At 28.3% G+C, this 16151-nt stretch overlaps 1 protein-coding gene across 3 annotated transcripts in view; it reads right to left on the bottom strand.

Moving 5' to 3' along the window:
- Positions 1 to 15615, bottom strand: part of LOC123298480 (serine-rich adhesin for platelets-like) — a 64711-nt gene extending 49096 nt beyond the window's left edge. For 2 of the 3 annotated variants that reach the window (XM_044880490.1, XM_044880491.1), the window contains exons 1-4: positions 15463 to 15610; positions 4019 to 4200; positions 3446 to 3609; positions 327 to 699 (exon numbers count right to left, since the gene is read on the bottom strand). In XM_044880490.1, the coding sequence (XP_044736425.1) occupies positions 327 to 699; positions 3446 to 3609; positions 4019 to 4078 (597 nt within the window). In that variant the 5' untranslated portion in view covers positions 4079 to 4200; positions 15463 to 15610. Of the gene's footprint in view, positions 1 to 326; positions 700 to 3445; positions 3610 to 4018; positions 4201 to 15462 lie in introns of all 3 variants that reach the window. The other variant, XR_006535276.1, reaches the window with a different exon arrangement.
- Positions 15616 to 16151: the final 536 nt, after the last annotated feature.

Here is a 16151-nt window from a genome sequence, read left to right as displayed (position 1 = left end):
CGGTTTAACCTCGCTCAATATACATCGCGATGTAGAGGTCGGTGCGCACAAAGTTTTGGAAAAGTTGTTTTCTGTACATCGCAGAATTAATTTATTGGAAAATAGTGAATATCACATTTAGAAATAACATGATAAACAAAATTTTGCTCCCCATGTCCCCTTGGATGATTCCTGAGCACGTAGACCTTCCTTCAAACATTACCAAAGAAAAAAATCAACAGGCTTTAAATCGCAAAATCTAAGTGACTCAAATGCTGTTTGAATCGAAGGTAAAATAAACTTCAAAGCACACTCAATAAATAATTTAAACTTAAAATTGAACTCACCTCTGTGGATGATGACTTAAGTTGAATTTGAGTCTGACTGCTGTTGGTGATGGTATCTGGTGATAATCTTTGTTGAACATTATCAACATTAAGTTGTAAATTATTATTTGTACGTAATCTAGATGTGCGTGTTGTACGTACAACACCAACACCACCTGGTGCAGCTCCAAGTACTGTTGATGATGCTGTCATTGTTGACTCACTACCAGTAGTACTACTATTATTAAGTTTTGATGTTCTTGTTATTAAATCATTTACATTGTCACTATCACCATCACCAGCACCACTTAGTGCTGTAACTGTTGATGTAGTTGTTGTTGTAAGTAGTCCTGCATCATTACTTGTACTTGTTGTTGGTATGTTCTTGTGCGACCTTCAACAAAGTGAAAACTTATGAAAACAAATGAAATTTATCAGTAGCGTAGAAACTGATTACAAACATCTTAAGCCGCGGGACACCACGGTTTTTTTGAAATGATAAATACATATTTGATACTTCGTGAGTGGCTTCCTTTTGGCGAGTCTACCAAACTTTCCTCTACGATTTTTTTTTGAAAAAACTGCAAATGAGCACCATGACGTCATATTTGAGTTATTGTTCTGAAAAAACGCAGCAGGAAATTTGTCGGACACTACGACCACTTGATAATAATAATTATTAAACAATAAAATATTTTTTCCTACAAATATACGGCACCGTTGAGCTTGTATACTACCTTGAACATGCTGTACTTAAGTATTTTTGTTTTTTACAAATTTCCTGTTGTGTTCTTCCAGAATGATAAATCAAATATGACGTCATCATGTTCATTTGAAAACTCAGTCTTTTCGAAAAAACTCAAAGAGAGAGAGAGAGGGTAAAATAAGGGTAATGCTTAATGTGACAAGGGGAGATAGAGGGTAGAATATGATGCCCCCCATCAAAGTCTGCAACTTTTGTTAAAGTTATTTTTTGATTGGTTAATTACAAAACGAGCTATAAGTCATAATATATTACAAGTGAAAACAAACAATTAACTGAGTTAATTGTTGAAATACCATGCATAAATAGTGTTCATTACTCTATCACATTGCACATACTGTACAATTTATATAATACATACTATACAAGTTACGCCTAATTTGCGCCCTCACGGGTAAACAGTGATGATTTACGAGCTCGACCTCAATTTTTACGTCCTGATTACGCTGTAAAAATTTCCGCTTGATATCTTTCTTTCGTTATCGTGCACACAGACGGACGGACGGACAACCGGAAATGGGCTAATTAGGTGATTTTATGAACACCTATACCAAAATTTTGTTCGTAGCATCAATATTTTTAAGCGTTACAAACTTGGGACTAAACTTAGTATACCTTGTATATTACATATATGCATGGTATAAAAATGGTCTACCTTTACATTGTTTTAAGTTTTCTGTACAAATGTTTCTCAATGATACCATCGAAAAATTGAGTGATTTAACTTCCAAAAGATCGATAAGTGATTCTTTAACATTCTGAACGTTTCCAAACAACTTTACTAAAACGTTTTTTATACCATGCATATATGAAATATACATAGTATATTAAGTTTAATCCCAAGTTTGTAACGCTTAAAAATAATGATGCTAGGAACAAAATTTTGTCATAGGTGTTCATAGAATCGCCTAATTAGTCCATTTCCGGTTGTCCGTCCGTCCGTTTGTCTGTCGTCACGATAACTCAAAAACGAAAAAAGATATCGAGCTGATTTTTTACAGCGTACTCAGGACGTAAAAAGTGAGGTCAAGTTCGTAAATGAGCATCATAGGACAATTGGGTCTTGGGTCCGTAGGACCCATCTTGTAAACCGTTAGAGATAGAACAAAATTTTAAATGTAAAAAATGTTCCTTATCAAAAATTAAACAACTTTTGTTTGAAACATTTTTTCGTAAACATCACTGTTTACCCGTGAGGGCGCCAATTAGGCGGAAATTTTATAATATGTGCACAAACTATACACTAAATGTCGGTCGGTAATGCAGAAACCTATAAAGTCATTTACATATGTACTATACTTTATTAGTTATGTATGTGTCACATGTTTGTATGTGTTATGTGATAAAGAAATCAACACTGACTATGCATGGTATTTCAACAATTAACTCAGTCAATTGTTTGTTTTCACTTGTTTTTTTTAATACGCACCTGTTTGATAATTTATAATATTTATTATCTTAAAATAATTTTACTTTTATATAAATTTATTTGGAGTGAAAATATACAAACAATTTTCCAAACTTTCTTTGATTTTATTTTTAATGATAATAATAAAATTGAATACAATTGATAAGCGTATTCATACTTATAAAAGAAATGAGACCACATCAGATATGTTCATACTTGATTATCTTATCAATTTAATTTGGTTATTTTAAGGAAGTGGTCAGATATTGATTCATTATCAAATATTTACAATTCAAACAAACGCTTCTTGAATCGAGAAATTGAAATTATAAAATTATCAATTCTGACATTTAATTGCTAGGTTCTTTGTTGTACAGTCGGCATTTTTTAACATTTTCACCTAATTTTATGACTAAGCTCGTCTTGTAGACTATAGCTCGTTTTGTAGTCAATCGATCAAAAAATAACTTAATCAAATGTAGTAGATTTTTATGGGTTACATCATGTTCTGACTGAGGTTGGACCTAGTTCTTCGGGTTTCTTTAATTGTTAATTTAGATCCTAAAAGGTAAGAGATAGAATAACACTTTAAATTATAAAGTTAATCCTCATAAAAGACTATCGAAATCGTTAGCTTTCGAAGGAAATGCGACTTAAAAATATTATGCCCTCTATTATTATTTTTTTTTATGGTTTTAACTATCTTGAATTAGCAAAAAATAGAGATCCCTACGAAAATTGTAATAATGTACATATCATCGAGTAACATGGGCTGTATTTTATTTTCAAAAAAATTAGGGTTCAGCACCAAAAAACCCATGAAATTTTGAACGAAAAAGCGAAATAAGTGAAGGAAAATGGACGTGAAGACTATAACGCGATAGTCTTCAATTTGTTTTTAAAATTGATATTGCTCAGCAAAGCAGGCGGGTAAGTGGTAGTGTAATGATAATTTGTAATGTAACGTACCTGGTTATATAACGACGTCTTAAACTATTTGTATTTGTGTGAGTGTTGACTGTAGTGGGTGTTGATTGTGGTGATAAGTCATGAAATTGTGATTCTAATTGACGACGACGCTGTTCTTTATAGCGATGTACACGGGCTGCACGTGCGCGAGCTGACTCTAAATCCTGTAAACAAACATTCAATATTATTAGTTTTATTACCTCTAATTAATCTTTTATTTAATTTATTCATTCTAACCTTTGAAAATTTAAGATAATATCTCGATTTTATTTAATATTTGCATAAATCTTATCCTTCAAAGATATTTCTATTATTTTATTCAAATCAAATAATCAATTATTATTGATTTCAATGAAATTTTATAAATTCAACATTGTTTTAGTACCTATTCTTTAAAAAATTTAAATAAAAAATACTTTTTTAAAGGACAAGCTGTTATTGTACTTCAAAGTAGGAAAATAATTAATTCTATGAATTAGTTACACATGACTATTTTTAAAGACTGGAGGCGCTTAAAATTTTTAAATATCAAGGATGATTCAGAGCTTCTCAAGCTTTTTATGAATAACTTACATGAACATCATTTCGGTATAAATCTGTAGCAGGATTACTGATTGCTTGTGTAGATGACATTTTGTTTGATGGATGTGGTTGTGACTGCTTGGTTATCAATTTTAGACCAACATATGGACAACTTATTGAATCTTCTAATAAAAACAACTTCCACTTGCTGCATGCTCTTTTATGTTTCGCTTCTGAAACAAAAACAAACATAATTAAATTTACACCCTGTATATATGAAATATACATGGTGTCCCAAAAATATGGAAACTCTTGCAAATCTTGAAAAAAGAAAAAAAATCGATTTTTCAAATGGGAACCCCCACTTTTTATTTCAAATTTGGAAAAAGCAGAATATTTTACGTGCAAATATGATTTTGACCATGACCTTTAAGCTCATTCCATTTTAAGCTTTTTTTCCTGCTGACTCTGCAAGGGTTTTTTAGCTGCTGAAATTTGCAGGGGTTCCCATATTTTTGGGATATCTCTGTATATCAAGGTGTATCAATTTTAGTCCCAAGTTTGTAACGTTTATTGATAAAACAAACAAAATTTTGGTAAAGGTGTTCATAAAATCATTAAATTAATTCATTTCCGGTTGTCCGTCCGTCTGACCATCCGTCATCACGGTAGCTCAAAAGCGAAAAGAGATAACAAGCTGAAATTTTTTAAGCGTGCTCGGGATGGAAAAAGTTAGGTTGAGTTTATAAATGAGCAACATAGGTCAATTGAGTTTTAGGTCCGTAGAATCTATCTTGTAAACCGTTAGAGATAGAACAAAAGTTTAAATGTAAAAAATGTTTCTTATGCCAAAATAAACAACTTTTGTTTGAAACATTTTCAACTCTCTGTCTTTGTCTCTATAATAAATAGAGTTGAAAATTTGTAGATGGTTTCAACTTGCGAGTCTTGTGATAGGTTTTTGTAAACTACTTCGAAATGACGGAACTCTTTTATACGTGTACTAAATGCACTTGGCCCATTTTCTATTGTTAATTATTGTTTACATCCGTATAAATAATGAATTTACATAAAAAATTATAATTATTAACACAATTATACAAGTTTTAATTACAAAATGAATGGATAAATAAAGAAGGCTTTCAGAGGGTAAGTCAGTGGTGAGAGATGCAAGAGTTGCTATGTGTGGCGTAGGTTGTCTACTCTCATTATTTTTATAAAAATAATGTTCAAAATGTCATCAAAGGAATAAAATCATCTCAACGAAATGCTTTTTATGACTTATGTAAATATAAGGCAATGCTTATAGTACCGGAGCTATTTTAGCAAGAATGGTCTTGAGTGTCTCTCAAAGAACTTTAAACAGATATACACTAAAATATGGGATGCCTACAAATTTTTCCACCGACATTTTTTTCGAAAAGCTTAGACAAACAAAACTTGTCTAAATAATAAGTGGAAAGAAAGTATTCGTTAATGCATAGCCCTGGCACTATAAGTTCTATTTAGCATACATAAAGTTGAAGTTTGTTTGTTGCACAAAAAAACACAAACAATAAAGCAAACAAAAAGATATAAGAAGTGCATACAAAGTGTTCAAGATAAAAGTACCACTATAACAGAATAATTAAAAAAATATATTTTCAAAAATTGTTTCTCATAAAAATTTCGGTATCATAATTATAAATTTCAAGTATGTATTTATCATTTTACAAAGTTGCCTTTCTGAGGGTCCTACAATCGGAGGCAAAAGTACTAATAAAAACTAGCAATTAGGGAATATGTACGTTTTGTAGCATGTATTAACTCTTTGAGTATACCTAATTGATTTATTGAGTAAAATACGTGAGTTGATGTAAAAAAAAAACTTTTAACAAAAAGAAAACCGACTTCAAAAAAAAAATTTTTCCAAAACAAATTAAAATACACTAAAAAGTAAAAAATAACGATAATATAATGTAGTTAAAATTATTGGTATTTTTGGAGTAGGTGTCAGCCAAAGAAACAACTCTGACAGAACAGTTTGCTACATTAGCTTGGCTGAAACCGACTCCAAAAATACCAATAATTTTAATTACATTATATTATCGTTATTTTTTTACTTTTTATTGCATTTTAATTTGTTTTGGAAAAATTTTTCTTTGGAAGACGGTTTTCTTTTTGTTAAGTTTTTTTTATTTTGTGATTTTTAGTGAACCTGAAGTGCACTAACTAATTTATCACTAAAAAAAGAATCATCGAAATCGGTTGGCGTGATATTGAATTATTCATCCTCTTGTCGTGCATACTTAATGCAAATTTAAGACTTTTATGATTTTCTCATGGATAACGTTATCAGAACTCGACCAAAATGATATGGGACCACACGGGAAGCACTAGCTTTCAAATAGATAAAGATTTATCAAAATCGGTTCACCCAGTCAAAAGTTTTGAGGTAACAAACATTAAAAAAAAAATACAGTCGAATTGATAACCTCCTCCTGTTTTGTTTGAAGTCGGTTAATAAAATGGTACCAAATTAGTTTCATATTATAAAATTGGAAAATTTGAAACGCTTCGTTAGCTTTTTTTATGGTAATAGAATGAACAAATTTCCATATCAAGACAATGGCATAAAAAATTAATGGTTTTTTTTAAATTATAATAACTTTTAAGGACGTTCATGCGTCAACAATATTAGTAGAGAAATAAAAAACAATATGATAATGCGATAATTTAAATGATTTTCTATGATTTAAGACAGGAAAAATAGCCTGTTATCGAATTAATTTAAATTTTTTTAAAGTTTAAAAAATGACTAAAAGTAAGTTTTAACATGGGACTAAATGAAAAATATAAATCGATATTTTTCAAAAATTATATCGATAACCATACTTGAAATTTTTACCAGTTAATAATTATTTAAACTTTAAATATAATTTCCGAAAAATTTTCTATTTTCTATTAATTTAAAATTCTTTAAAATTTACATACTGTTTCCCTATGAACGCACATAGCAAAACAGGTACACGCATGAACGTCCTTAAATGACTTAGTGAATTGTTTTAAAATTTTCACAGTAGTTTTGATATTTTAACTGAAAAACATTATCATAAATTTTCAATCGTTTTGCGGCTTTTGGAATACCTCCCGAATATCGTTAACTTATTTTTGACAAAAATGAACATAGTGTCCCGGACTAGTGTGAAAATGATAGAATATCAGTTTCAAGTATTTAGTAAGTTTAATTTTATCTAATAAAAGCATGAGCATATATAATACAGGATGTTCCACTACTTCCTTCCGTTCATAGTTCCACTATAAGCAGATAATCAAACATTGACTTACTTATATATTGGGTAATTTTTTTTTAAAAGTTTCCACTTTTATATTTTGAAGAAGGACTCGAAAATAGAAAAAAATGTAATAAAATTTTAAAAAGTTAAATTTTCCAAAATACTTTACCGATAATTAATTTTTCTCTTCAGAAGAATATTTTGTTAGATACAAGCTAAAAACCCAACTTTGCGTTAAACAATTTTTCTAATTTCGTAGGTGTGACACCACCTACAGTGCAATGCAATTTTTAATACTCTGTAATGGTAAATTGTGTTGACGTCAGTCCAATTATATTGAATATATACGGGGTGATCCATTATAATTGAGTAGTTCGGACAGAAATTGAGTCATTTGGAGGAATTTTATAATAGATTTTTTAATTAAAACCCATATTCTTTTATGCAGATTCGTTTCCTTTGGTAAACAAATTAAAACTATGAATATTTTGTTTGAATCATTTGTTTCTCAGGACTTGAATCAAAGTTTTCTCATTAAAAAAAAAATCAAAAAATTTAGAATTTTAATTTTTAATGAATTTCTTAAGGATATATGAATGTGACCAAGTAATTTCAATTACACACTTTAGAAAAAAACTGCCTAATCGAATAAAATGAATTACCTTGTATTTATTTAATATTTGGATAGTTATCAAAAATGTATTTTTAATATTAATAAAGGCTTTTTATAGAATTTTTGACAATATCTTCTATTTTAGATTTATTAAATTAATAGCCATTGTGACTTTATGACCTTTAAAACTTTATAAGTTATATCTATGTCTATCTTGTATGTTATCGTCAAAAAGTTAAAAAATTCGATTTTTTTGATAACACATGCAAATTTGATCCCATCTTATTGGAATTTTTTTTGAAATCCACTAATTTTTGGTCATTCTTTTCAGCTGTGATATCAGTTTTTCACTAACTATCACTTATGTGCTCCAGTCCCGGACCAAGACTCCTCAATGCAAAGCAGTATCAATTTTTCCTTTTTAGATATTTAGTTTCATTGTACTATTATAGTTAGATTACACGTGCAATAATATTTATAATTAACACTTTTATTTATAAATATTATTTGAGTCATTCATTATTAAGATGACTGTACATGTACATGTACAATAACATGACAATAACACTTAAGATGTGACTCAAAGCTATACTTAAATCATAACTTAACATAAGTATGAATACAGATGTAAGATTTTTGTATTCTGTATCTATTTGTATTTATTTTGCTCTTAATTATTTATTTATTTTTAAAATAGGTAACATTTTTATGTCTTACACCTGTTATTAGCTGTCTATTGTACACTGCACTACACTATTATCTGTAATGGTATGGGTTAGTATGAATATTGAGTACCTAGTGGTCATTAGCAGATGTTGGTCTCATTACTTAAAACATCTCTAAATATTTTATTTCAAATTTTTTAAATTATTATAAATATAAAAATGAACAAAACAAACGCAGTTACCCCAAGAAATAAATATACAAAATTTAGCATTTTTTAAAATCAACTTTTTTGTTATCTTTTATACCAAAATAAATATGCTTGTTATTAAAGCATTACAAATTTATAAATTTATAAAAATTAACAAGTGAAAATAAACAATTGACTGAGTTAATTGTTGAAATACCATGCACAGACAGTAATGATGACTCTATTCCCATAATTACATACTATACAATTTGCGCATAATATGCGCTCTCACGGGTAAACAGTGATGATTACGAAAAAATGCTTCAAACAAAAGTTGTTTATTTTTTTATAAGGAACATTTTTTACATTTAAACTTTTGTTCTATCTCTAACGGTTTACAAGATCAAATTGACCTATATTGCTCATTTACGAAATTGACCTCACTTTTTACGTCCTCAGTACGCTATAAAAATTTCAGCTTGATTTCTCTTTTCGTTTTTGAGTAATCGTGATGTCAGACGAACAGACAGACGGCAGACAGACAGACAACCGGAAATGGACTAATTAGGTGATTTTATGAACACCTATTGGATTTTAATGCTAAGAAAGTCTCTATCTAGTGATAGAAAAAAAAATTATTGTCAGAACGCCAAATAAAGGACAGCACATTAAAATGTGTAATAAAGCATATATCTTCTGTCTCTTTCATCATTAAAATAATCAGCTGTTTGTAACGAGAATGGTTTATATTTTGGTACTCGTGGCGCTGACATCTTAGCGATAAAACCCAATACCAAAACTTTTTGCTTAGCATCAATATTTTTAAGTGTTACAAACTTGGGATTAAACTTAGTATACCTTGCATATTACATATATGCATGGTATAAAATGTATTATTTAAAGAGTTTTCAAATAAAAAAAATAATGTTTTTAAATAAATCATATATTTTAATTTTTAATGATGATAAAATAATTTTAAATAAATGGCATAGGTATAAACTTTTAAATGTTATCATTATTTTATTTTATAATTTATTAATAAATTATGACTCAAAATTGATTGAATTAACTAAAAAATTAAAAACATACAACCACTTACATATAACATAACACAACACACTTTTATTATTTTATCAATTTTATGTTTATTTATTAGTAAATATTATTTTTATTTTTAAAAATATTATTTTATTGAAACTTAAAAATATAGAAATTATTAAATGAATACACTGTACTTTTTTATAATTTTCTACAGTGTACTCATTTAATACAATTCAACTGGTGTAAGAATTTTTGAAAAAATTGTTATATTTTATTTTGAAAGTTTTTATACCACGTTTAAATGAAAGTTTAGTCCCAAGTTTGTAACGCTTAAAAACATTAATGCTACGAAAAAAAAATTTTGGTGTAGGTGTTCATAAAATCTCCGAATTAGTCGACGCGATAACTCAAAACAGAAAGATATATGAAGCTGAAATTTTTATAGCGTAAAAAATGAGGTCGAGTTCGTAAATGAGCACCATGGATCAATTGAGTCTTGGGAACGTAGGATTCATCTTGTAAACCGTTAGAGATAGAACAAAAGTTTAAATGTAAAAAAATATATTATGTATGTGTTTGTTTGCTACTATATCCTTTGAGGAAGTGAGAGGATATCCTTATTACTTTGTGTGTAAGAGTGGCTATCTTTCTTTATCTAAATTATGTAAAAAAACAAACGATTGCGTAATCAACACTGTATATGCATGGTAAAAAAAACCCTTCTTCAAAAAAGATTTCAATTTTTCTTACCGTAGCTTCGTTAAAAAAATCGTAGAGGCTTCAATTTTTTTTATATGCATGAATAATTTTAGATCACCTTAATTAATTAAAAGCCTTTAGCTATGCAATTTTTTTGGAGACAAAATACGTTGTTATTTTTAAAAAGATAACGAAAATTGTAAGAGAAAAATTGTAAATAGAGACTTCAAGTTTTCAAATGAGTATAAAAACCTTAAAATACGGTAAGTGCTTGTAAAGTTACGATTTAATGAAATTTCGATTTAAAATTTGATTGCGTTTTAATTTTAGCGTGGAATGTATATTTAAAAGCTTTATAATATATTTAAAAGTTTATTTTATTTATTTATCTAAATGTAAAATTTAATTGATTTATAATTAAAATTATATTTTCATTTATAAAATTTTCATTTCCTTTTACTTCACCTCAACATAAGTGCAATAATTCTGGTTCAACATATCCTGTGTGTGTTGTGTGTTCTATGTGTGTTTTGTTATTACATTCACATCCTGGACTTTCAATATCGTTATTTGTACGTCACTACTAAACACCTACTTTCCATACAACCAACGATCTCTTACCACAGAATGTTTCAAAATTAGATTTTTTCATTTTTATTGTTTAAAATACCAAAGTCGAAATATCTTGGATAGAATTTACATAATATCATAAAATAGATTTGTTTTAAAGCTAAATAGATTTTTATGACTTTTGAGACCTTATTACAAGGGAAAATTCAAAAATCAAAGGTCAAAAATATTTTAAAATTTTATTTCGTAAAGATCGAGAAAAAAAAAAAAGAAATGGTAGAATTAACTTATGATCGATTTCGTTCCAACTTTGATTCATTATAGCAGTGAGGTGGTACTACTTTCTGAACCATATTTTAAAGTGAAATAAATGAATGATATGGTTTGTTGATTACCTAAACTAAATTAAATTCGTTTTAAAGAACAACTAACTTACAGAAGCTTAAACTGAACTAATAGTACTAAAGCCAGGTGTTATGTTTGGCACTCAAAACGGCTGTGGAAAGAGTTATCTTGCTAAGGTCCTGCCTAACAACTTTTTAATATACGAAAATTTTCATAACTGAAGACTTTTTTCAGGTGATATAAAAAATAATTAATTCATTCTACTGGGACTCTAAACGTTTCGTTTTTGCCTCAACGTATTTACCTTCGTGTTGTTTTACAAAATTGTTTAAATACACTTCCACATATCTCGAGAGTGATTTCTTGGACCGTTTTCTTATTATCTGTTCTAAATGGTCTTCATTTCACGACTCAATGTCCTCTAGAGGGCGCCATATTCAATTTGACGTCACATAGCCTATAGTAAGCGGACGTTTAAAACGCTTTCAACGATATCTCATTTGTCAAATTATGATAAGTAGCTTAAAAATTATGACGGATTTTGTAACTACAATCAGTGTCAAAATTATGAAATTTTGTAACTGAATTACAAAAAATCGTTTTTTCAACAACCGTTTTGCGATAGTTGTCAAATACTTTACTTGGCTCTAGACTTATTGTTAAGTATATTCAACTTAAGTCATTTCATGTCTATTTTATATTTATTTATTTTGAATCAGCAACGATCCATAACTTTTAATGTTAATCATATAATAATAATAATAACATAACGTTGTAAATCATTACACAATCAACTTGATCATAGCTTAGTGTGTGCAAGACTTTATATTCGTTATTAGTTATCTCATTAACTATAACTACAAGGTGTATCAAAAGTATGGATACGAATCAACAACTAACTAGTCAGGATATTAAGGTTGTCACGAAAATGGAAGGAGGTCTCATTGTCTTTCTCACTCTGTCTCATGCAAAATGCATAGAACGAAGTATATTCGAGTTAATTCGCTTTATTTATGCAGCTAATGTCTTACGAGTTTTTTTATATATACCATGTGTGTTTGTACCATCTAGGCATATACATATCTGTAGTATGACAGAATACATCCGTTTAGTAATGCATCTAAGCGATAGGTATTATATACATATGTTGTAAGACTACAGATACCATACGACAGGCCTTCTGTTGTATGCATGCAGAGAGTGGGAGTTTTGTTGCATACTTACTAGTTATCTGTAACTAAAAAAGCCCACTCTCCAAGCGTCTTCCAACTAATGTTCAATACATGTATATAATACCTCTCGCTTAGATGCATTACTAAACGGATGTATTCTGTCATACTACAGATATGTATATGCCTAGATGGTACAAACACACATGGTATACTGTAAATTGCATTGCATTTACAAAGAAATTATAATATTTTGTTTACAAGAAATCAAGTCATGGTGAATATGACTTTTAACTTGCTAGACAATTAACTTTCTGTTTTTGTAAATTAAAGTAGACTTCTAAAAATCGATTTTTTGCCTTCTGATACCACAACTTATAAAAGAAATATTCTCGGAAAACTTGAAATCATTAGGAGCAACAAATCTTTTCCGAGCTATAGACAATTGAATCTTCGGGCGCTATTTTTATCTATATTTTATTCATGTATTTTTTTCTCTATGTCATTAATGTGACTCGGTTCTCACCACTGCCACCGGCTGAATTTTCAATATTTTTGTAACAGAATATTCTTAGAATAATGCTTAATAAATGTAAAATAAGTTTACAAGTATTAATAAATATAAAGTACTATGTATCTCAGATCCTTGCACCCCCAATCCGTTAAAAATTTCTATTTTTATGTGGACGAATACAAAGACTTTGTATCAGAAGGTGAATAAATGATATAAACAAAATATTTGATATAAAATGTTTTGGCACAATTCTTAAAAACAATTTAATTTCATGGCCAATTTAAAATGAATTTACATTTTAAATATTATTTTAAGTAGTTAGATAACTTTATGGATGCATGACATAGATCATGGATTCATAGAAGGCACTAGGCATACCATGTTTACCTGTGTGCCACTGTCTTCATTTTTTGGGTTGTTCAAATCATTTGCGTACCTCTCTCTGTAGTCAAGTTTTTAGTGTTTGCTAATTAAAATTTTCATTGTGTTTGTTTTCCAATAATAAAAAATTTAAAACGATAGGAGGGTAGTTCCTACCTGGTGCCCACGACACCTCTCGTTCTTTCATTATTATTATTAGCACCTAAAAAAATTCTTTAAAATATGTAAACAATTTGCATATGTTAAAAAAAAGGATCGAACTGTACAAATAATAAGAACCCACACAATTTTTTAAGTAACGCCACTGACCTTTAATCGGATCACAGATAATTTTTTTAAAATAATGATGACATTAAACAGGTACCTAAATAAAGTTGTAATATAAATTGTATAAAAATTAAAATTAATTACTCAACAAATTTGACATTTTCACTCAAACAATTCACCTTGAGTTCTGAATACAAAAAAACAAGTTTTTCAAATAAACCAAAATTACATTTGACTCATCATTTTTAAATTTATCCTTTATTTATAATGGAAGTTATTTGAAAATATTTTTAATCAGGCGAGGTTAAAATGTAACTTTTTGGTGGTAAACTTTACAAAAAAAATACAAAAGATTTAGACATGAAATGAAATGTTGTAGTTCCATATTTATGTCTAGATGTGTTATCAATCATTATTTTTAGAAAAAATTATATAAATAATAAATAATAAAAAACAACGGTATTTTTTATTTATTACATGTATGTATACAATCTATGTATATGCAGAGACAGTGACACCATCTATGAGCTACATCTAATACTAATATATAATTAGCTACATTTAATATTAATTTTAATTGAGTGGCCATCTGTAGATTCTTTCAAGTATTAAACAACTTCATAATGAAAATACAAAAAACGTGATAACAAAACATAAACAATTAATTTTTGCAGTTCTACAGTAGAATAACTTAAAAATTTAAGTGATATTAATACAAGTAATGATAAAATTTTAATTATAGTGATTATAATTATTTTAAAGTTATTTATTAATAAATTGTAATTTTAGCAATAAAATGCCACGACGTCGTACGTTGACGAGTCGTAAAGAGCGTGATCGAAATCGATCATTAATGCGTTATCATTGGAAACGACGAAAACAAGATCAAGAAGAATTATATCTTTATCAAAATGATATTAATTTTAAAGAAAATTTTGAGATTGCTGAAAAGAATTTGAATTTTGAAGTATGTAATGTATGTCATCGTCGTTGGTTTGATTTACAAATTAATAAAGATGGGTTTTGTTGTATTTGTCATAAATTTAAAATAAAAAATGAATTGAATATTTTCACAGCGGATAATAACATGGATCCTGGTTTACAACCTGATGTTTTAAAGAAATTAACGTTTTATGAGGAACAATTAAATCAAAAATATTTGTCAATAATTGAAGTATAATTTTATTTTAGAAATATCTATTTTATATGATACCATTCGCGAGTCATTACAAAGTTATACTTTTAGCTAGTTTATTTTTTAAAAACGAAGGTTTTTAGATAAAAATTTGTAAAATTTACAAAACCCCCAATTTTGTAGGTTCCTCATGAAATTAACAAACTTGTTTTCATATGATGGATGAATCATTCACCTTTTGTCACAGTTAACGGATCTTATTTATTTTGTTTACAACTATTCTTCAACGAAATTTTCCATATTTTTGGGTACAAAATGCATCCGAGCAATAACATAAAAACAAGATACCAAAATTCAACCTTTGTATACATCAAATAGATATGCAAAGAATTTCATTCTGTACTCTACTGTTTTAGGTTTGATAGGAGGACAATGATTTTAATAAAGTTATGTGGGAAATGTTTATAAATTAAATAATAGGTAATTAAAATTAAAATGAAAGTGGTATGATGTAATTTATGACATATTGTAATTATGAAGTATTAGCTGTCAATTTGAAAGCGCCACAAGTGTCAGTCATCAATTCACGACAAAGCGTATGATTAATAATTGAATAAAATTTAAAAAAAATACCTTAAGATGTTTGGATTTTATTTGATCGTTAATTTTAATCATCACTTGTAAGAACTTGTGGTCCAGATTCAATTCATGCACTTTTTATCACCACCAAACATCACAATTTAAAACTTTTTTTGAATAAATATAAAAACCAATAAATAAATTACACTACACTTGAAATGAATCACTAAGAAATCCCACTAAATGTTTTTTAGTAATATTTTTGGAGTGTTTTTTTGATTGCTTCAGACTCAAGATCCACTACTAGAGTACAACAGAATGTGGTATTATTTTGGCACCATAGGCAGCTTTAATTTTTTTATTTTTATTTAAAAATAAATAAAATAAAATAAAAACAATTAATAAATATTTAAAAATAAATATAATAGTTTGTGTTATTTATTAAATTGTTTATAATAATTTATTTTAAAGTACATGAATGAACGTTTTATTTTGAACTAACCTACATGATGGCTTGGCTACACCTACCGTACAAGACAGTACACAGTACACTGAAGTTGAACCAGTAAACATTGTATGAGTGAACATACTTTAATATCTCAGTACCTTCCGTATAACAATTTTAGATTGTTCTTTGTGCCTCGATGTGATGCACTAAAATTTATATAGAAAAAGATAAATGCTACTAAAATGGTATAAGACTATCCTTTTCCACTTTTAGAAGCATACCAATACACAGTGTA

Source organism: Chrysoperla carnea, chromosome 4, assembly GCF_905475395.1.
Source record: "Chrysoperla carnea chromosome 4, inChrCarn1.1, whole genome shotgun sequence".
Classification (NCBI taxonomy): domain Eukaryota; kingdom Metazoa; phylum Arthropoda; class Insecta; order Neuroptera; family Chrysopidae; genus Chrysoperla; species Chrysoperla carnea.
Note: the sequence above shows the minus strand (reverse complement) of the source record. Positions and strands in the feature narration are given on the sequence as shown.